Here is a 20,546-nt window from a genome sequence, read left to right as displayed (position 1 = left end):
GGCAGACAAAACAGAAAAATAAGGATGTTTATTAAGGACATTTCTAGCCCACAGCTAGGGCTCATACTCGGCTCTATGAGCCACTGTCCGACCTCATCCCCATTCAATGTGAATGACATTAGGGAGACCGGGCCACAGGTAGATCCCACTGCCTGGCTAAAGGGGCCATAGCAAGGGGTCCCTCCCATGCAAGGGGTCTCTCCCATAGCCAGGTATAGATAGATACACTGCTGCGGATGAAGAGGGAAATCTCATTGGACTAATACATTCCCCTACACCCTGCCTGGACCCTCTCATTCCTCCCCACCTCCCAAGATGATGGGTCAAGGGTACCTAGCACTATTATGTGGGGTACCAAAGGAAGCCCCTTTATTTGCCCCAGAACTATGGGAAAAGGATACCCTTCCCTTCTCAGCCATCTCAGGCCTGGGGGCTACTGAGGTAGAGGGGGAGGGGCCAGGCCACTCTAATCCCCCTTGTGGGCCCTGCTCTGGACCTGCCCCTTAGGGAAGCAGGGGGCATTTTGCTGGTATGGGAGGCTGGGACATCAGCCCAGACTGGAATGCTGCAGTTCTTCCCGAAGCCATGAGGGCACTGGCTGTCCAAGCCGGCTCAGCAGCTTCGACAACTCCAAATTATGGTTCCGGAAAAAATCCGTAAGGAAAAGACGGGACTGACAGGAGAAAATGAAGGCAGAAATGGTAAGAAGTGGGACACAGAATCAGATCCTGGAAGTGGAAAGGGATTCCCCTGCCCCTGGCTTTACTTACCTCAGTGTCCATATCTGGATACCTCCGGCCTTTGCTCCGGCCTAGACAGCGAGTCTTACCACCTTCAAGTCCCTGGCACCAAAATCCCTTATCATCATCAAACCTGCTCAACAGGAAGAGGCCATGAGGTGGCAGGGAAAAGAGAAACTCAAGTTCCATAAATGCACAATGCCCTTCCCTGCCCACAGGGACATGTCTCTCCTTGTGAGACAGAGTAAATCTATGTCTCTAACAGACATAGTCAACCTGCTTCCCCATTTCCCATACAGTACTCCTCCCCTGGGTCATGCTCTCCCACCTGAGGGTCCGTGTGTAGTTCAGAAAGGGTGTGATACCCAGGAACTTCTGGATGCTCTCCATTGAGGCTGCTGGGTTGGTACGCAGCTCTTGCCCATCCACAATCAGCAACTAAAGGGACAGGGATGTGGTTCCCTCTATATTCCTAAGAAGCCTCTGGGCTGATGGGAAGAAGAGGGGAAGGGGAACCCCACTGAGGGCTCTTGTGGGGATTATACCTGTCCAGAGGGGTAGTAAGTCAGCCAGCGTTGTAGATGGGTAGAATAGTAGCCAGGGACAAGACAGCGGTTCTGCAGGGAGCGTAGTGCCAGAGGGGTCTGGGAGGAGGCTGAAATCACCTGATAGAAGGTATAGTTCAGAGCAACTGGGTCTCCATGGGCTCGCTGATGCTGAAGGACAAAGAGAAGGAAGGTGAAGGACTGGTGATTTGACAGTATTCTGCCCTTACGCTTGGTCTGGAGACAGACAGCACAGCACGGGTACCCGTCCCCAAGGCACTAGTTAAGTTTCTCAAACCTCACTCCTTTCTCCCTCTCTAGCAGTCACTGTCCCCTCCCCCCTCCCCCCAACCTTTAGCCTGTGTGTCCCTAGCTTCAGGCAGACCTGGTACCAGGAGTAGGCCCTGTCAGCAGGGTTGGTGAGCACTGTGATGATCTTGGCTCGTGGCAGGAGGGCAGCCCCCCGCCGTGGTACAACTTCTGAGTCAAAGTAGGTGGCACTTTTTTCAAATAGGAAATCAGTGCTGGCATTGGAAGGAACAGGGAAGAAATCCATGTACCTAGGAAGTAGCACAAAAGAGAGAGAAGCAGAAAAATATGCAGAGTGAAATGGCCAGAAGTCTGTGCTGAGGGAAGCTGGAATGGGGTATTTTGGGGGAAGGGAGTGTTCTTCTGAGAAACATTCAAATGGGGCCCAGTCTCACCAGTCAATACCCTTGTGGTAATTAGGGCCGTTGAAGAACTGAATCTCCTCAAATGTGCTGGGGCTAGGGAAGCTGCTAGTTACAGCTGGGTGCAGGCTCAGGAAGAAGTGAATAGCTGTAGTCCCTAAATGGGAGAGAAAGACCACCTTCAGGCAGCCATTGTGGGAGGGAAGCCAGCTCAACAGCATAAGCTTGAAGGAAGTGAAAAAATAACCACTCTGGGTAGGAAAATCCCCTATGGCCAAACTACAATGATAGGAGGCAAGTCTGAGAGAGGCCCAGGGAAGGGCTAAAACAGTGGTTTTCTGCTTTAACTGTGCACAAGAATGACTTGTGATCTTGTAAAAACACCACAGATGATTCTGATATACAACCAGGGTTAAGAATCACTGCCTCAAGAGACTGGATCAATGAGGGGTGGGTATAAAAGGAGTTCCTTTTTTTCTCTCTTAAAAATTCAAATTAAGGCCGGGTGCGGTGGCTCATGCCTGTAATCCCAGCACTTTGGGAGGCCAAGGCAGGCGGATCACTTGAGGTCAGGAGTTTGAGACCAGCCTGGCCAACATGGTGAAACCCCATCTCTACTAAAAATACAAAAATTAGCCAGGCGTGGTGGCACCTGCCTGTAATCCCAGCTACTGGGGAAGCTGAGCAGAATTGCCTGAACCTGGGAGGTGGAGGTTGTAGTGAGCTGAGATCGTGCCACTGCGCTCCAGCCTGGGCAAAGAAGTGAGACTCTTATCTCAAAAAAAAAAAAAAAAAATTTTATTAAAATTAAAAATACTTTTTTCATTCCTGTGATTACCTGGATAGAGAAGAGAGTTCCTTGACAAAAGGATCCTTTGGGTTTAAGGCAGGGCAAGAGAAGTTAGCTAAGGATACTTCACCTGTTTTCTGGGGTCCCACAATGAGGAACTTCGGGAGACGATCACAGGTTTTCTCCTTGGACCAGATATCTTTGTGCCTCTTGTCATCACAGGGATTCTGAAGCCAGGGCCAATAATCAGAAAAGGCCTATTTTTTTTTTTTTTTTTTTTTTTTTGAGACGGAGTCTCGTTCTTGTTGCCCAGGCTGGAGTGCAATGCATGATCTCGGCTCACTGCAATCTCCGCCTCCTGGGTTCAAGCAATTCTCTTGCCTCAGCCTTCTGAGTAGTTGGGATTATAGGCATGTGCCACCATGTCCAGCTAATTTTGTGTTTTTAGTAGAGACAGGGTTTCTCCAAGTTGGTCAGGTTGGTCTCAGACTCCTGACCTCAGGTGATCTGCCTGCCTCGGCCTCCCAAAGTGCTGGGATTACAGGCATAAGCCACCGTGCCCGGCCTGGCCTAGTCTTCTCTTAAACCCCCACCCCGGCTGGGCGCAGTGGCTCACATATGTAATCCCAGCACTTTGGGAGGCTGAGGCGGGCGGATCACCTGCAGTCAGGAGTTCGAGACCAGCCTGACCAACATGGTGAAACCCCGTCTCTACTAAACATCCAAAAAATTAGCCGGGCGTGGTGGCGGGTGCGTGTAATCCCAGCTACTAGGGAGGCTGAGGCAGGAGAATCGCTTGAACCTAGGAGGTGGAGGTTGCAATGAGCAGAGATTGTGCCATTGTACTCTAGCCTGGGTGACAGAGCGAGATACTGTCTCAAAACAACAACAACAACAACAAAAAACACCCCACCCCTATCATGTCTCTCATCAGACTGAGCTCCACCTTTACCTGCCAAAGGGGGCTTCGCTCCTGAGGGAAAAGTTCAAAGTACTTCTGTGCAAGCGGGACAGGAGGAAGGGTCTGTAGGCGCAGCCGTGTCCAACACTGGAGGAAGCGCACCAAGCTCTCAAAGGTGTATAGGCCCAGCCGGTCATTTCCATAATTGGACAGATGGGTCATAAAGATGCTGATCTGTAAGGGGTACCTGCATGTCAGATTTGGAGAGCCTACCCCACCTCTGAATTAGCCTTGGTGAATAAAGGTCCCAGCCTGCAAACACCTTGGCTCTCCAATCTTCTAGCCCTTCCTCTCAGCACCTTACCGGATTAAGCAGCACCGTCAGAAAGAGCTCTCCACCTCGGATGCTCCGGTCTAGTTCACGAGAGCCTCCAGGATACTCATTATAGAAGATTGTGTGAGTGAAGAGGCCACATGTCTGCCGGGGCAGCACCTGGAGGGAAAAGAAAAAACAGATGAGATTTGAAAGATAGAATGAGAAGTAGATGGAGGACACTGGCATTTATAGAGGACTGAGTCTGAAGTTACAGCAATAAAGCTCTTACTGAGGGTGTTAAAATTTTTTCACCTTTCTACCCCCAATTATGTACCCCCATACTTGGACTGGCAGTTGATAGAGAACATAGGTCAATGCATGTTGAAAGCTGTCTAAATGTTAGAGTTTGATTCAAGCCTGTATTGGGAGTCCCTCACCATAATGCCATTGTGAATGAAGCCACGGCGGTAGCGGGCAGGGCGGAGATGGGGATACTCCTCAGTGCTGGTCACCTGGATGCCCCACACGGATTTCCAGGCCTCATAGAGCTGCGTGTGGATGGGGTACACACCCGAGTGGTGGGGGGCCACAGCATACCCCAGGTCCGTGGGAATCCCATGCTCCTGGGAATGGCATAGACTCTCACCAGGACCTGGTGAGGTTTGGGGAGTAGCGGGTAAAGAGGGTGGGGAAGCCTCCAAATAAAGAAAAACGCAAAGGATAGGAAAAGGGTAGCCCATTAGGGGAAGGTAGAAAAGGAAGCATGGCTGGGAGAAATTATGGGGAAGAGATCCAAGGGTCTCACCAGAGCAAACTGTTTGTTGAGCCTCATCTGGTCAGCCAGCACGGAGCGATTGTGGAACAGGTGTGGCTGCATGTGGCTCCACATGTGGGGGAACCACCAGAACTCTTTGCGGTGCTTCAGCAGCATGTCGTCCCCTGCATCCTCCTCCTCTGTCCCTATGACCACACGCTGACCACTGACCACAGCCAGTCAGCCCGTTCCCTCCTTTATTTTGTAACAACACTGACCACCTTCCATCCCTGATCCTTGCCTAAGACTTTCTATTTGCCCCACTGCCAACTTGCCATCCAGCCACCCATGCGAACCTAAATTCATGCCCACCACTAGCTCCTCACAGCAGTCTGACCCCAAACCTTGACCCTTTTCTCCAACTTGTCTGCCCAGGGAGGTGGACAGTGAAGGGACAGGTCAAGCTATGATATGCCAAAGGAGTAGGGGAATAAGCTCACCAGTATGATAGAACTTGCCCGAGAAGCCCAAGTTGAAGGTGAAGTTGGGAACTAAGGTCCTGAGTTTGTTCTGGGTGGTCAACAGAGCCTGGGAAGAGTAGCAGGGACAAGAGAAATCAGGAGAGCAGACTGAACAGGAAATACATGAGAAGTAGCATTCTTCCTGCCTGGAAAGGCAGGGAGTGTACCTATGACAAGCTCAGAATCAAGGAAGGGAGTCTGATAGGCCAGAGTGTGAATAGCTTCTAAGAAAAAAAATTAAGTAACAAGACTGACCTCAACATCAGCCACCTTCATGCGGGTCCCTTCCTTGCCCACAAAGATGTCATCGATGTCTACCAAGATGTAGCGGTCAAGGTCCAGGCAGAGGCGCTTGCCAGTGAGGTATGCAACAGCATCAACGAAGATAAGTTTGTGGAGCCAGAAGGAAAGGCCATGTCCAAAGAGCACCCGCTGGATGCCATCATGAAGCCCCAGGTCCTGTACCACAGTGGGAAGCCGGGCCCGACGAAGAACTGGTCCTGGCACTGGGGGCTCAGCTGGCCGAAGGCTGGCAAGAAGCACTGGTTCATATGTACTATGATTGGATTGGAAAATGGTCCAGTCATCACCAGGCAGTGGCCCTGGTTCTAGGCGGCTGGGGCGTGTGAGATGCAGTAGCGGGGCAGAAGGATTCACTTGGTAGTCCCGGAGCCCCAAGTTTGAGTGTAAAAAAAGGGGAAAGCCCTTGAGCTGGGCGCTCAGTAGGCTGTGCTCGTGGGCTCGGAAAAAGCCAATGATGCCCACACCATACTCCACGCAGTACCGGTCTAGCAGTTCCCGACTCCAGGCATCCAGGTTGACATACTTGAGCAGGTTCTCATAAATGACCAAGACATAGCGGCCATGGGTATTATCAGTCAATGTGGGCATGTCCCCTCGGCCAGGTGCCAACTCAGTGCTATAACGAAAACGACTAGACTCCAGGATGGCCACAATTTCCTGCCCCAGCTGTGAGTATGCACTCTCCACAAACACAAGGACCACGGGTTCAGTTCGAGCTGTCTCTGGAGGCCTGGGGGGCCGAGGTGGAACTGGAGGCCGTGCAGGGCCAGGACCAGCTGCCCCACCGCTGCTGCAGTCTCCCAAGGGCAGGGGCAAGGGTTCCTTGGCCTTAGGGCTGGTGGACACATAATAAGCCAGGAAGCCCATGGAGCCCAGGCTGAAAGCGATCAGCAGCAGTATGAGGCGGTGCAGTTCCAGCTGCCGAGCTGGGCGTACCACCTTCCACAACTGGAGCATGGCGGGGGGAGGAAGGGAGGGAGGAATGGGGACCACCTCAGGGGATGGGAGGTAGGAATTCTATAGGCTAGGACTGTCTTGGAAGGGTAGAAGGATAGGAAAATAGGGGACGGGGATTCCCTTGGGGAGTTTCCTTACGAGGTGGAGACGAGTCCCCTTAGCATAGGGTAGGGGAGGTAGAAGGGGAAGCAGGGGGCAACTATACAGAGTCCACTTGTCTCAGGTCACCATGGCCCCCTGGCCCATGGCTTCAGGCTGCAAATCTTGCCAGGCTCTCCCCTTGGCCCTGGCTGAGCGCCTCACATCAAAGGTCAGCAAAGTTCAATCTCTTCCCCTCTACCTGTAAGACAGAGAAATCAGTGGGTTACTCCTCCCTCTGAAATTGTCATTAATCCATTCTCCTCCCCATCCCATCTCTCTTACCTCCTGCTTACTGGATAATCTGTTCTCAAAAAAAAAAAAAAAAAAAAAAAAAAGTTTCCTCTAGGAGAATCTACAAGCTGAGTCCTATACCTTAGCTTCACAGCTTGTTCCCTTTCCCTTTCTTAGAATACCCAAATGAATGTCCAAATTCTCCTCTCTAAGCAAAGCTCAGAGATGGAGCAGTATATGCAAATGATAGAAAGGAACAAATCTCCCATCAACAAGAGGCTAAATATCCTAGAAGGCTAAAAACAGGCCTGCTCTGAAAGGAGTTCCTAGCCCATGACTGAGCAGCTGGCAGCCAGCAACAGCTCTGATCTTTCTGTGAGGAAGGGACGGAAAGCCCCGGAAGTCTTCAGAAGTCCCATGCTCCAACAAAATATCAGATAAGGAACTCATGAGTCTGTTAATCTTCTCATCAATCAAACCCAATATCACAGCCAACAGCTTTAACGAACTTGCAGTCAGGTGGACACTATGGTGGGGGAGTTCAAAAGGAAAGAGCAATCCTCATGATAGGTAATCATTCTACCAGTTTCCAGACCCAGAAATTAGGGACTCCCTTACCCGTTGCTTGTGAAACATTACCTGCCCCTGACCTTCACCTCAACTTTGCCAGTCAGGAGATAAAAATGTAACCCCTGAGCAGGCCACACACTGGGTGCTGAGAAAAGCCATACAGCTGAGTCCACTCTACTTCTCCTTCCTAACTTAGCCTAGGTAGTTCTACAACCCTATTCCTAAACAGCTCAGAAGAGTCCCTGAGCTAGCCCGGAGAGACATGAGGTATTGAGTCCAGTTACACAAACAGAACAACTTGAGTAAGGACTGGATGACAGAGAGCAACAGGAGCTTAAGTCACATCCAAACAATGAGAGAAGGAAAAAGGACAGTGTGATCAGAAAACAGTTTTAAGGAGGTCTAATTTTGGGGATCTCTTTTATTATTTTTAGATGGAGTCTTGCTCTGTCACCCAGGATACAGTGTGCTGGTGTGATCATAGCCTACTGCAGCTTCAAACTCCTGGGCTCAAGTGATCCTCCCACCTCAGCCTCCCATGTAGCTGGGACTACAGCTTTGCACCACCACACCCTACTAATTTTTAATTTTTTTTTAGAGATGGGGGTCTTGTTATGTTGCCCAGGCTGGTCTTGAACTCCTGGGGTCAGACAATCCTCCGGCCTCAGCCTCCTGAGTCTGTTCTTTTTCTTAAATCGACTGCTTCTGTAAGCTTTATTGTCACTATCCCCACTCAGCCTCCTTGTAAGGCTGGCAATCCCTCTCTACCACCCACCCCCAAACACATCTCAGGGGTGATAAGGCAGAGCCGAGGTCCTTCAGAATTGACAGAGATGATTTAAAAACAGTTCAGGACAGGCGTGGTGCCTCACGCCTGTAATTCCAGCACTGTGAAAGGCCGAAGTGGGTGATCACTTGAGGTCAGGAGTTCGAGACCAGCCTAGCCAACATGGTGAAGCCCCGTCTCTACTAAAAATACAAAAATTAGATGGGCGTGGTGGTGGGCGCCTGTAGTCCCAGCTACTCAGGAGGCTGAGGCAGGAGAATCACTTGAACGTGGGAGGCGGAAATTGCAGTGAGCTGAGATTGTGCCACTGTACTCCAGCCTGGGTGACAGAGCGAGACTCCGGCTCAAAAAATAAAAAATAAAAAATAAAAATAAAACAGTTCAGCTTTGGCCTAGGTAAAACGACACGAGAAGACAGCTGGGGGAGAGGATCAAAATGGTGACGGGAAGGGGTGAATGCTAAGAATTTGATGCAACTTTAGAGAAAACATTGTAGTGAGGAGGTCACTGACGGGAAGTTGATACTCAGGGTGTATCACCCCGTATTTGAGAAATTACAACTTGCCAGCCATTCTTCTAAGAGCTTCACATATATTTAATCTTCACACCAGCCCTAAGAGGTAGGGAAAAGGTACATGCTCCATTATCCCCATTTCACATATGAGTAACTCAGAGAAGCTTAGAACCTTGCCCAGGATCACACAGCTCAGTTGGTGGGAGGGCTGGGATTCGAAGTCAGGCCTGTCAAGCTCCAGAGCCGCGTTCTTAGCCGCTGCATTTTAGCTTCATACCTGGAAGAAGCAGCAAGGTTTAGGGAAGGGGCGCCGGGAGCGCCGCAGGCCGGGCCAGTGAACACTGAGGGCCAGCAGGGCTGGGCGGGGTGGGTGTGTGCGGGAGGTCTCTGAGGACGGCGAAGCCAGACGGGGGCCGGGCCCGGACTTGGGGAGGCCGGGACGGCCGGAGCAGCGGCGCGGAGGCTGCGGGCGCCGAGGGGGCCCGGGGCTGGCGAGTGGAGGGGCCCCGCCGAGAGGAGACGGGGGCACAGGTGGATGCGAAGAGCGCACCGGATGTGGGACACCAAAGGGGAAGGGGCCACGGGCGCGCGGCGGCGACTCCGGGGTGACATCGAGACAGCCTCTGGGCTGGGAGAGCCCTGCGGGAAGAAGAGAGCCCGCCCGGTCCGGAGGGCAGCGAGGCAGTTCTGAGGGAGGCCGGCAGAAAGGACCCGGGGCGCGGCGCACGCTGGGCCGCCCGGGACGACCCTGCGGATGGTGATGGTGGCAACATCCAGGGGAGTCTGTTGGGGGGGCCTGAGCGCGACCGTGGGCGGGGGGGGTCTCCTCAGGGGCGGCTCACCCTGAGGACTGGGCGGCGTCCCCGCTGTCCCCGGGCTCCGCTGCGTCCCGGGGCTGCCCGGCTTCCCTGCTTTCGGGGCCACGGGCCGCGTCGCGGCTGCTCCGCCATCTCCGAGCGAACGCTCTGCCGCAGCCTGGCCCAACCACCGCTCCCACCGGGGGAGGCGGCGCGCCGCCGCTGGTGGCACCCGCTCGGATCCACCGGCTCCGGCCCTAGCAGCCGCGCGACCTGGGTTCCGGGAAATCAAGCGGCCCTCCGCAGTGCCGGGCCGAGCCGCGGCCTCCGAGACGGCGGGCTCCGCGCCCCGAAGCGCACCCCCTCCTCCCCGCGCGATGGCACCGCCGGCCGAGCGTCGGGGACCACGACTTCGGAGCAGGGGCGGGCTCAGGCCTGGGCTCATCCACTCAGCCCCGCGGAGGGGGAGCCGGGCCGGCCCACTCGGGGAAGGGGAGGGGAAGAGGCGGAGCGGCCTAACCGGAGGCGGGACCAGGGGCGGGGCGAGGCCCTCAGCCGGCTCCCAGGGCACTCACCCTCCCTCCCCGCCCTGCGTCGCCTCCGCAGCACCCAGCGCTGGTTGGAGGCTGTTTATGAGGAAGTTTTGTTTTTTTTTTTTTTGAGACGGAGTCTCACTCCGTCGCCTGGGCTGGAGTGCAGTGGCGCGACCTCGGCTCACTGCAACCTCCCCCTCCCAGGTTCAAGCGATTCTCCTGCCTCAGCCTTCCGAGCAGCTGGGATTACAGGCGCCCGCCACTATGCCCAGCTAAATTTTTTGTATTTTTTAGTAGAGACGGGGTTTCACCATATTAGCCAGGCTGGTCTCGAACTCCTGACCTCGTGATTCGCCCGCCTCGGCCTCCCAAAGTACTGGGATTACAGGCATGAGGAAGTTTTATTCTCAAAAGGACCCAAAGGGAGTAGGAGGAGGTACTCTCTCCAACCTGGTAACCCAGGCTGCTAAAATCTACGCCTCTGGCCGTAAACCTCCAACAGCAGTAACACAATGGACTGTTTAAAGGTTATTTTATTAAATATTTTCAGTTCAAGGTTTCATTGTAACAAAGCTATGAAGGGTCTACCAACATTCAGAACAAACACTATTTTTAAATTATTTCTATGTTGTCATGCAAAAATTCTGCATCAAATGCCTTCCGTTTCTTGTTTAAAAGGTGATTTTTTAATAGTCTATTGTCTATAGATGCTGACATTAGCCCCAGAAGAGGAGTAAGAATGCTAAGAAGTGGGGCTGGAGCAGCCATATGAAGCTATGGGTCTCAATGAATTCTAAGACCATTTGTCTTCAAGCCAGCAAAACGAAACCCTGTGGTGAAGGGATTTGTGTGCTGGCACTGCAGACTGCAGGGCAGGAAAGGGCTAGGGCCCAGGGGCTGGGACATGCATGAGGTGCTCGGAGGAGCCTGGCTAAATCCAAGCACCAGCACCTGTGAGTCTGCTCTCTTCTCAGCTGGCTCCCAAGTAAACCTGTAGCTTTGCCTCTTCTCCCAGCTCTCGTGCCTCCTGAAGGTAGTCCAGGGAACTGGAATCTACCCACCTTTCCCCCAAAAGTGGAGATGTTTGTGCAGATAAATCTGCAGCGTTGTTTTGAGGGAAACCAAGGCCATGACCAATTGCTCCTCCATTATCTTCTTTGCTATCTGCTTAGGGTATAGATCTCTTCCTCCTGGAATGGAACTCCTTGAGCACAGAGAGGGACAATGAAGGTAGAAGCCTTGGCTCTGGACACCTCTTTTGGGTTACATGCGGGGAGGGGTGATGCCCATGCAGATTGTCCAGCAGTAAGTCTATACTTCAGTTGGTCAGTAAAGAGGCCTCTGTAAGGATACCTCTTCTTCTTGCCAGAGTAGTCAGGTCAATCTCAAAGACAGGAAAAGAGATGGACGTGCAGCAAGGAAGAATAAGAAGGGAGGCAGCCCCAAAGGCAGCCTGAATGCATAGAAACGACCACCACCTCTTCTCCCACTGCCTCACTCCTCCCATCCCACAGGGGCACTTGGCAGAGGGCCCAGGCCCAGATGAGGGTCAGCATGGGGACCACTACCGTGAAAAGGCAAGACAAAGATGGTCCAGATCAGCACAGAAACAGAACCGCCAAAGGCGGCACGGGAGCCCTGACCAGGGCCTGGCTCTCTCCTTGCCAGGTTAGAAGAAAACATGAAGCAAAGCAGCAACAACCCCTCCCCCTCCTAGCTGCAGGGATAAGGCCTCAATATTAGGGCCCACATGCGTTGTGCATCCTATAGAAATGGATGAGTGAGTGCATGTCAGACTAACACGAGTTTTCTCATCGGCTTCATGGCGGGTACACTTCTGCAGCACCAATTCTCTTCCCTTCTACACTAAACAAGACAGTACAGCAACGTCCGGGCTCTCAGTCCTGAGGCCACCACTTCTCAGCTGCCTCCACAGCAGGCTGGGAGCTCTGCGTTCTCTCCCAAGTAGGTCTGATGGTCACGATGTTCTCATCAGCCCCATTCTAGGCGCCTATGCAAGTTCCAAAGAAGTCCATTCCTAGACCTGGGGTAAGCAGGCCACCTCAGGAGCTGCAATCACATCACGGCCCCCAAAGCTCTGTCAGAGTTCTTGCCTGGTCCCCCTGAGTCCATGGGGACCAGAGAGGCCAAGCTCGCCTCTTCAAGGCCGGTGGGTGAGCCACTGCTCATGCCAGGATGGACCTCATACATACTCCTGCCTTCTTGCCAACCCAAGGGCTGTCGGTGGTTTTAAAACGCATCATGGTACGGATTCCTTTTTTTTTAAACAATCTTTTTTTCTTTTCTTTTCTTTTCTTTTCTTAAATGTAAAAAACACCTCGGTACAGCAGAGACAGACACGAAGGGCGGGCGGGAGGGCTGCATGCAGGGGCGTGCATTGGCTGCTGCCGCTTTTGTAATTGAATTGTTTTAAACCTCAAACAAACAGGACTGCCGCTGTCACTCAGGCCCTCCAGAGCCACTGGCTGCGAAGGTTGGACCTCCGGCTGGAATCTCCTAATGCCCCTGTCAAACAGGACAGAATGTGGTAACAGAACAGAGGACAATGAGCACACAGATGAGTTCCAGCGACTTTAGCACGCTAAACACATGGCCAAGTCGGCCTGAGAAGGTGGGGAAAGTGGGTGAAGCTAATGCTTAAATACAAAACTGCCTCCCATTTGCTAAGCACTAACTAAGTGCTTTACTTATAGTATCTTACTTAATCCTCACAATGATTAAATGAGGTAGGCACCACTCTCTGCCTTTCTTTGACAGCTAAGGAAACAGTTTAGGGAGGGGAAGTAACCTGTCTGAGGTCATCCAATTTGGAGTCACGGAGCCAGACCCTAGTCTGTCTGATTTCCAAGCATAACTTATTGCAACCATTCTGCCAGGCTTTGCCAGTCCTCTGGGACGGCCCACACCTCCTCTCCCAGGACCACCTCCCAGCCTTCTCTTCTTCCTCTGACCCCACCTATCCCAGGCCCTTCCAGCCCCTCTCCCCTGTCAACCAGGTGCACCTGTGGCTGAGCTCACTGCAGCGGTGCGGCAGGGGCCCCTGAGCAGTGATAGTGGACATTGAGCCACTTGCCATCCCGACGGTGCCAGACCCGGGTCTCTTCTGACTGGCTGGTGCGAGGCCGACCCTGCCCGTCGATGTACTGGGTGAGGCGGATGTAGGCGATGCACGCTGCGTCCTCCCCAATCACGTGGACGTGTGGGTTTAGGATGGTGGTATGGATAGGCTTGCTGTTCTTGGACAGGACTGCAGGGCAGGGTGGGGTAGGTAAGAGGACATCAGGCCTGGGCACCTGCATTTTCCTCCCAGCCTGCACTTCCAAGTCTTACCATCTCCCAAGCAACCACTCCCAGAATCTCCAAGTACCGCCCCCCCCCACCCCCGAACCCCTGAACGCCTTCCAGAGGCCAGGATGCCACATTACATTAGTCTCCTTTATCCAAAAGGAACAGAAAGATGGGTAACAATGACAGTACCTGCTGCGCTTTTAATCAGGCATTGTGCTGGGGTTTTACATGCCTGAGCTGTATTTCTTGGTGGATAATATTTTCTTCATTATAAGATGAGGAAATAGGCTCAAGGAATAATTTGCTCAAATCACACACCTGAACTCAGGACCATGTGACTCTTAACTAAAGCCTATAGATTTTCTATTCTGTTAGGCTGAGTTTAGATTTCATAAGGCTTGGCTCACCCCTAGCTAGGGCTGCAGAACAAAATCATGAACTTAAACCATTCAAAATTGATTTGTAATTTTTTTTTAAGGCACCAAAGCTGAAATAGAATCATCAAAGCACCAAGCTCAGGATATTCCCAGGATTCTCTGGGGAAAAGGCAAAAGAAGTTGGATTGCCATTATCAGCACATGCTGTGAAAACCGTGTTGCTTTTATTGAGATTCACATTTTAGTTCAATTCAAATGTTAGACAGGGGCTACATGACACCTTCCTAGTACTAATATAAACTCTGGAATTGCTTCTGGCTAATAGAATTACTAAGATAACAGAGAGTTTATATATGTAGCTGAGATGTGATAAGGGTGGGAGTCAGCGGAGAAGTTAGTGACTAACTATAACTCAGGACAGGATAGGGAAGGCCCAGCATAAAGTGGGAAGAGATAAAAATAAGGAAGGGGAGGGTCTCATAGAGCAGAGAGAAAGATGGGAGGGGGTGATGATTCAGCTTCTTATCCCCTTATTTTCCACGAACTGTCCAGAATGTACACCCCACCCCCTATACAAGACGTCTGCCTTCCTCCATAGTCAGGAAGATTCTAGCCACAACTTCCGATCTCGCAAATCACCAACAGTGCCCTGGTTTGCACATTCTTATCCTGGTTTTAATTTCCTCTATTGTGAAACCTGCAGACACAGAGCTTAGTTCTTATGTGCTAAGATCATCTCAACCTAATCTCAAAGGGTTTCCTTCCAATCCGTCTTGGAAAGAGGTGAGGCTTAAATAAATAATTTTTTTTTTTTTTTTTGAGATGGAGTCTCGCTCTGTTGCCCAGGCTGGAGTGCAGTGGCCTGATCTTGGCTCACTGCAAGCTCTGCCTCCCAGGTTCACACCATTCTCCTGCCTCAGCCACCCGAGTAGCTGGGATTACAGGCGCCGCCACCACACCCGGCTAATTTTTTGTATTTTTAGTAGAGATGGGGTTTCACCGTGTTAGCCAGGATGGCCTCGATCTCCTGACCTCGTGATCCGCCAGCCTCAGCTTCCCAAAGTGCTGGGATTACAGGCGTAAGCCACCGCGCCCGGCAAGAAATAAGTGAGCTTGATTGTGGTGACTGGCACTGCCACAAGGCAGCTGCAGAACGAATGGCACTTGGAGCTCAGGAGCAGGGCCTTCAAAGGTGCCTGTCTACAACCATCGGGGCACAAGGGGACAAGCATACAGAGTAGGAGTGCAGCACGAAGGTCAAATAAGGGAAAAGTGGGCAACTGGGATGAGAAGGTGAGCAGGAGACAGAGACAAAGGGGTGAAGGGGCAGGCAGGAGTATATCAGCAGCACGAACCCACTCACGGTTCTCAAAGTAAAACTTATGGAAATCCATCCCCTCCACGAGGTTACCAAGGGCCTCAGGCTCAAAGGAAGTGAGGCCTGGATCACAAATCTTCCTAAGGGAGAAAAAAAAAAGCAGCCTATCAGGCTTCTATGGAGTGACTTGTCTTCCTTCCTTATCAGCGGTGTCTATCCAGTAGCAGCAGGCTACCTGTGGCCATGCCAGACAAGACAGCAAAGATCTTCCAGGCCTGCCTGCTGAGCCACTCAGCCCTGTGCTTTCGGCCCACTGCCAGGATACCATGGGTGAGCTCAGGGAATCTACCTGGAAGGGCTCCCAGCTTAGGAGAGGGCTTAACTCAGATACTTTGCCCAAGGTCCAACCTCCCTTTCCCCAGGGTCCTAATTGTTGTCTGGAAGCAGGGAAGGCCTTGGGAGATGACTTAGGTCACAAAAAAAATGGGTCTCTACTTACGTGTAGGCCTCAAAGTCCCCATTGTTGATGGCTTCAATCAGCTGTTCTGTAATCTTAATGATCTCCTGTTTTCGCACTGTGGGGGAGAAAAATCCATCAATTTACCTACTGGGGAACCTCCCAAGTTACAGAGAGCCCTCCCCAGTACTCAGGAGGCCCCTGTGATCGCTTATGACAAAGACATCCCTCTTCTCTGTCTCTAGGGCCCTTGGCAGGAAGAGCGAACCCACCTTCCCTCCCGTCTCCCTCTCTGCAGTCTGCAGAGACAATGACCACTTTCTCCTGAAGCCCAGCCATTAGTTATGGTTCTTTGGCCTTTGCCTCCCTTTCCATCAACAACCAGGTTGCAGAAAACACACTTGCCTTTAACAGGTGAGGAGCCTGGTACATCGTGAATGCTGTGAGCCCCTCCCCTGTATGAGCAGCCTCTCTCACAAGCATCTCCCAATAAGGCTGCTTCCACCCCCAATTTACTTCTCTCACCTGAAGGGGCTCAGTCAGGTCTCAATCACCACCCCCACTCGTAGCCCTCATTCAGTGGCCAGGACCCAGCCCTGGGCGACAGGTAGCCTGACAGCAGAATCCAGCTAGGGCTGGGGTGCCAAAGGACCATCAGAACCCTAGGATGGATGCTTCCCACTGCTCAACTCCACAGGGCTTTTCTGGGAGAAATGATCCCAGAACTGTAAAAACTTGGGACAGCCTGTACCAGAGAGGCTGCTCCGTTTACCTCTCGAGGCTTGGGAAAGCTGCACATTTCACACCAGCTCTCATGCCAGGACGTGTTCCTCAGGAAAACCAGACAGGGCTCAGACTGACAGGCAGGCAGAGGTGGTGCCCTCCAGAGCCCTCCTCCCCAACCCATCCCAAGCCAAGGGACAGCTGGTGATGTCCTGCCGGCATGGGCTTCTCTTATAGGGAATGCCACTACCAGCAGGGGCTGCCACCAGGGTAAGGGAGAGCTTGGGTTGAGCTTGGGCTCATCCTAACCCGAGCCCTGGGCGGGGCCAGGCCACAACCCTTTCCTCACAGGAGCAAAAGGCTGCAAGACAACTGCAAGCGTTAGAACAGCACCACCATGGCCCGGCCGGGCCAGCACAGCCAAGCAGCACAGTTGGGACAGGGCAGCGCAGCCAAAGGCACGTCCAGGAGTGGGCCCCACAGCCATCAGCCCCGCTAGGCCACAGCTCCAGGTGAGCAAGCAGCAGGTTAAGGGAAGCAAGGAGTTCGATCGGCTTCCAAAAGCAGCAGGCAGGTGTGCACGCACAACACACACACCCTCTCCAGCCCCACCAGACCCATCTAGATGACCTGACTGGGGCCCCACAGGCGAAGAGGGTTGTGCTTAGAAACTCTGCAAGGATAGATGGTGGGAGGAAAAGCAGCAGACAAAGGCATCCTCCAGCACAGACGTAACTAGAAATATGAGGATGAGCTACTGATAACCCAGCGAGGCACCGTATCAAGACTTCCTACTGCCTCGTCTTTTATCTAACAAGGCTCTGAGGTGCGTGCCATTTTATTTCCACATTACAGATAAGGAACCTGCAGCTCTGGGAGGTTAAACTTCACACTCTTGAAGGCAGTGTAGCTGGGATTTAAACTCAGATCTATCTTGCCTCTGACCCCATGCTCTTAATACGTTATGCTGAGACTCAGGAAGCACTACATCCCCAACATAGTTCCTCACTGTCACGATTTCCCCATCACCCCCCTCCCACCCCCACAGACCTGACTTCCGACTCTGCCCTTCTTCCTGGCTCAGCGCTGAGGCAAGGCCCACTGAACATCCTGGGGGCTTTCTATTCCCCTCATCCCAGGCCATGTTCTTCCACCCACTCTTCTCATATTTCTTTGGGCCCCAGACTCAGGGGCCCCTGCCTGGTCTCAATAGCACCTCCAATCTACCCCCCACCCCTAGCAGAGGCCATGCTCCCGGAGCTTACTACCACGGGCAGGTGTGTGGGACTGACAGCTGTGGTGGGGGTCCCTGAGGGGCTTCAGGACGAGCCAGGGAGACGGAAGCCAGAATGTGCCTCCCTCACACTTACTGGCTGAGGAGCAGAGAGAAGGCTGGGGCTGCATGCCTGCAGAGGGGGCTGTTCTGTCCCGGGAGCTCCGTCCTTCAGGCACCGAGCTGCCATTCCCAATGCGGAGCGGGGCAGCTAGCCAGCCAGGGCAGGGCAGGGCAGGGCAAGGCAGAGCAGCCAAAACAAACAGAACAAGGCAGGTGAGCGAGCAAGCCGGACAGGCCCCGAGCCCATGGCGCCGCAGAGCCGGGGCAAGGGGACGCCTCGCCTCAGGCTGCTGTGGACACTGGACGACATCCCACGCCGCCGCCTCTGCCAGAGAGGCCTCCCAGCTGAGGGCACCAGGCAGGTGCCCAGACCTGGGCTGTGGCTTCCAGACGAGCCTTACAACAGCCTGTCCAAGGACCCCTGATCCCGGGGAAGATGTTCCAGGGGGCCAGGCCACAGGGTCCAGAGCCCAGCAGTGACAGCGCCTCCTATGTTGCCAGCAGTGCCGGAATCAAAACTGATCTGACCTCACTCACAGGGGCCTGGAGCTACTATGATTCACTTCCTCGCAGCTTTCTGCTATTTTTTTGGTTCCAAAAGGTTTGGTGCCCCTTTGCCACCCAGGGCATGCTCTCCCAGCTCTGTCCTAGAGTGTTCCTCTGTCTTTTCTGATGTCCTGGCCCAAGGTCACTTACTGAATTCAGGCAAAGGGAGCAATTCCAGGAGGCCCAATCAAAGAGCAGGACAGAGATTCCCAGGGGTCCGGCCTGCCATGCCCTCCCACCACCCTGGCACTCTAGCCAGGCCCAAGCTTAGGCTAGTGGTCCTTACGGGCCCACCAGGACATGACCAAATGTGGCCTCACGGTTGTCAGATTGGTTCCAACTCCATCATTCAGGCCAAAATCTTAGGACTAGAGTGACCAATTCATCCCAGTGTTCCCAGGACTATCTGGGTTTTATATTTATTTATATATTTCTTTTTTTTTTTTTTTCTTGAGACAGAGTCTCGCTCTGTCACCCAGGCTGGAGTGCAGTGGTGCAATCTCAGCTCCCTGCAACCTCCACCTCCCAGGTTCAAGCCATTTTCATGCCTCAGCCTCCCGAGTAGCTGGGATTACAGGACCCCGCCACCACACCCGGCTAATTTTTTTTTTTTTTTTTTTTGAGAAGTTTCGCTCTTGTTGCCCAGGCTGGAGTGCAATGGGGTGAATTCGGCTCACTGCAACCTCCACCTCCCAGGTTCAAGCGATTCTCCCACCTCAGCCTCCCGAGTAGCTACGATTACAGGCACCTGCCACCACACCTGGCTAATTTTTTATATTTTTAGTAGAGATGGAGTTTCACCATGTTGGCCAGGCTGGTCTTGAAATTCTGACCTTCAGGTGATCCACCCACCTTGGCCTCCCAAAGTGTTGGGATTACAGGCGTGAGCCACTACGCCTGGCCTTTTTTTGTATTTTTAGTAGAGACGGGGTTTCATCATGTTGGCCAGGCTGGTTTTGAACTCCTGACCTCAAGTGATCCGCTTGCCTCAGCCTCCCAAAGTGCGGGGATTACAGGTGTGAGTCACTGCACCTGGCCTATTTATTTGTTCCTAATTTTTTTTTTTAATAGAGACAAGGTCTTGCTATGTTGCCCAAGCTTGTCTCAAACTCCTGGTCTCAAGCAATCCTTCTGCCCTGGCCCTCCCAAAGTTCTGGGTATTACAGGTGTGAGCCAGCACTCCTGGCCCATCACAGTCTTAAAACCAAAAGTTCTGTGTCCGAGGAAAACCAGGAGTGATTGGTCACTCTATTTATGACTCATAGCACTTACAGGCTACTTCAGCAGGGACTTGGGGTACCCCTGTTCTTGGATGGCACATCATTATCAGCAACAGGAACAGTTCTCTGAGCCCTGGCCCCTGGAGAATCTCTAGCTTAGCTATTTTAGACTTGGGGTCAAAGAAGAGAAGCCTCTTGCCCAGCTCAGCAACACCAGACGCGCCTCGTATCTTGGCTCGTGGAAAGTAGCTTTTATACCAAGCCCTCTCCTAGGGGCATAGGAGCCAGCATTCCCAGTTCTGGGGACAGAAAAGGCAGGTGCCCCATTGGAACCCAGGTACCTGGGTCACTGCTGGAGTCCTTCCCCCTCCAAGGGCCAGCACCTACCTTTGAGGTCCTCATCTTCTGTGGTGGTGTTGCAGCTCTCTGTGGAGCCCTGTAGGCCAAAAAGAACATGTTTCTATATGCTCCATCACTTGGAAGCCAGAGGAGCAAAGCAGAACAAAAGCAGAGTTTGTGCTCCTACAAGAGGTGCAAGGATGAATTGTGGAAGGTTCTGCTTCCACCCTGGCTGTCTGACTCTTCCCAAATCCCCTCCCTAGTCTTCCCCCAGATGGTAAATGCCACCATCTACCCAGTTACTCAGGCCAAAACCTGGAGTCATCCTCAATCCTTCTCTTTCTCTTTTTCCCTTATATTCAGATCGCCCAATCTAAAATAAAATCTTTTGGTTCTGCCTCCAAAGTAAACCCCATGTCTTACCTCTTCACTTCCAATGCACAGCTACAACCTGACTCCAGGCCACCAGCATCTCACACCTGAACCATGATAACAGCTTCATGGTCTCCCTAACTTCCACACTTACCTCCTCCCTAGAGTTTTTCTTTTTTGAAACAGAGTTTTGCTCTTGTTGCACAGGCTGGAGTGCAATGGCGTGATCTCGGCTCACTGCAACCTCTGCCTCCCGGGTTCAAGTGATTCTCCTGTCTCAGCCTCCTGAGTAGCTGGGATTACAGGTGCCTGCCACCATGCCTGGCTAATTTTTGTATTTTTATTAGAGATGGGGTTTCATCATGTTGGCCAGGCTGGTCTCGAGCTCCTGACCTCTGCTGATCCACTCGCCTCGGCCTTCCAAAGTGTAGGGATTACGGGCGTGAGCCACCGCGCCCGGGCCTCCCTAGAGTTCTTG

The 20,546-nt window shown here is 52.7% G+C and overlaps 2 protein-coding genes across 33 annotated transcripts in view; both read right to left on the bottom strand.

The window, feature by feature from the left end:
• Positions 1-13: 13 nt before the first annotated feature.
• On the bottom strand, positions 14-9,982 carry NDST2 (N-deacetylase and N-sulfotransferase 2). 2 transcript variants are annotated; one of them, XM_004049605.5, is made up of 15 exons: positions 9,584-9,982; positions 8,914-9,018; positions 5,494-6,838; positions 5,218-5,305; positions 4,769-4,923; positions 4,401-4,586; positions 4,012-4,140; positions 3,699-3,881; positions 2,877-2,973; positions 1,990-2,113; positions 1,671-1,845; positions 1,286-1,456; positions 1,069-1,178; positions 771-873; positions 14-673 (listed from the first exon to the last, which is right to left on the bottom strand). In XM_004049605.5, exons 3-15 carry the CDS (start codon positions 6,496-6,498, stop codon positions 548-550), a joined length of 2,652 nt encoding a protein of 883 aa, XP_004049653.1. In that variant the 5' UTR covers positions 6,499-6,838; positions 8,914-9,018; positions 9,584-9,982; the 3' UTR covers positions 14-547. The 2 variants fall into 2 exon arrangements, with proteins under 2 accessions (XP_004049653.1, XP_055209379.1); XM_055353404.2 differs by lacking the exon at positions 14-673 and having other exon boundaries at positions 1,106-1,178; positions 9,584-9,973.
• Positions 9,983-10,586: 604 nt separating this feature from the next.
• Positions 10,587-20,546, bottom strand: part of CAMK2G (calcium/calmodulin dependent protein kinase II gamma) — a 62,261-nt gene continuing 52,301 nt past the window's right edge. For 17 of the 31 annotated variants that reach the window (XM_031015076.3, XM_031015078.3, XM_031015080.3 and 14 more), the window contains 6 exons: positions 19,745-19,793; positions 17,626-17,739; positions 15,575-15,650; positions 15,121-15,215; positions 13,095-13,339; positions 10,587-12,597 (listed from right to left, as the gene is read on the bottom strand). In XM_031015076.3, the coding sequence (XP_030870936.1) occupies positions 13,107-13,339; positions 15,121-15,215; positions 15,575-15,650; positions 17,626-17,739; positions 19,745-19,793 (567 nt within the window). In that variant the 3' untranslated portion in view covers positions 10,587-12,597; positions 13,095-13,106. Of the gene's footprint in view, positions 12,598-13,094; positions 13,340-13,959; positions 15,216-15,574; positions 15,651-17,625; positions 17,740-19,744; positions 19,794-20,546 lie in introns of those variants that run through there. The other 14 variants (XM_031015084.3, XM_031015088.3, XM_031015091.3 and 11 more) reach the window with 4 other exon arrangements.

This window comes from Gorilla gorilla, chromosome 8 (assembly GCF_029281585.2).
Source record: "Gorilla gorilla gorilla isolate KB3781 chromosome 8, NHGRI_mGorGor1-v2.1_pri, whole genome shotgun sequence".
NCBI classification, from domain to species: Eukaryota; Metazoa; Chordata; class Mammalia; order Primates; family Hominidae; genus Gorilla; species Gorilla gorilla.
This window is presented reverse-complemented; position numbering and strand designations above follow the sequence as displayed.

Bases quoted from the DNA above. Each gene is read 5' to 3' on its own strand.
- NDST2 (XM_004049605.5), bottom strand. From the start codon at position 6,498: ATGCTCCAGTTGTGGAAGGTGGTACGCCCAGCTCGGCAGCTGGAACTG. The intron at 4,141-4,400 runs GTGAGGGACTCC...TTTTCCCTCCAG, and splicing joins TCATTCACAATGGCATTATG to GTGCTGCCCCGGCAGACATG. The intron at 874-1,068 runs GTGGGAGAGCAT...CCTGTTGAGCAG, and splicing joins AACTACACACGGACCCTCAG to GTTTGATGATGATAAGGGAT.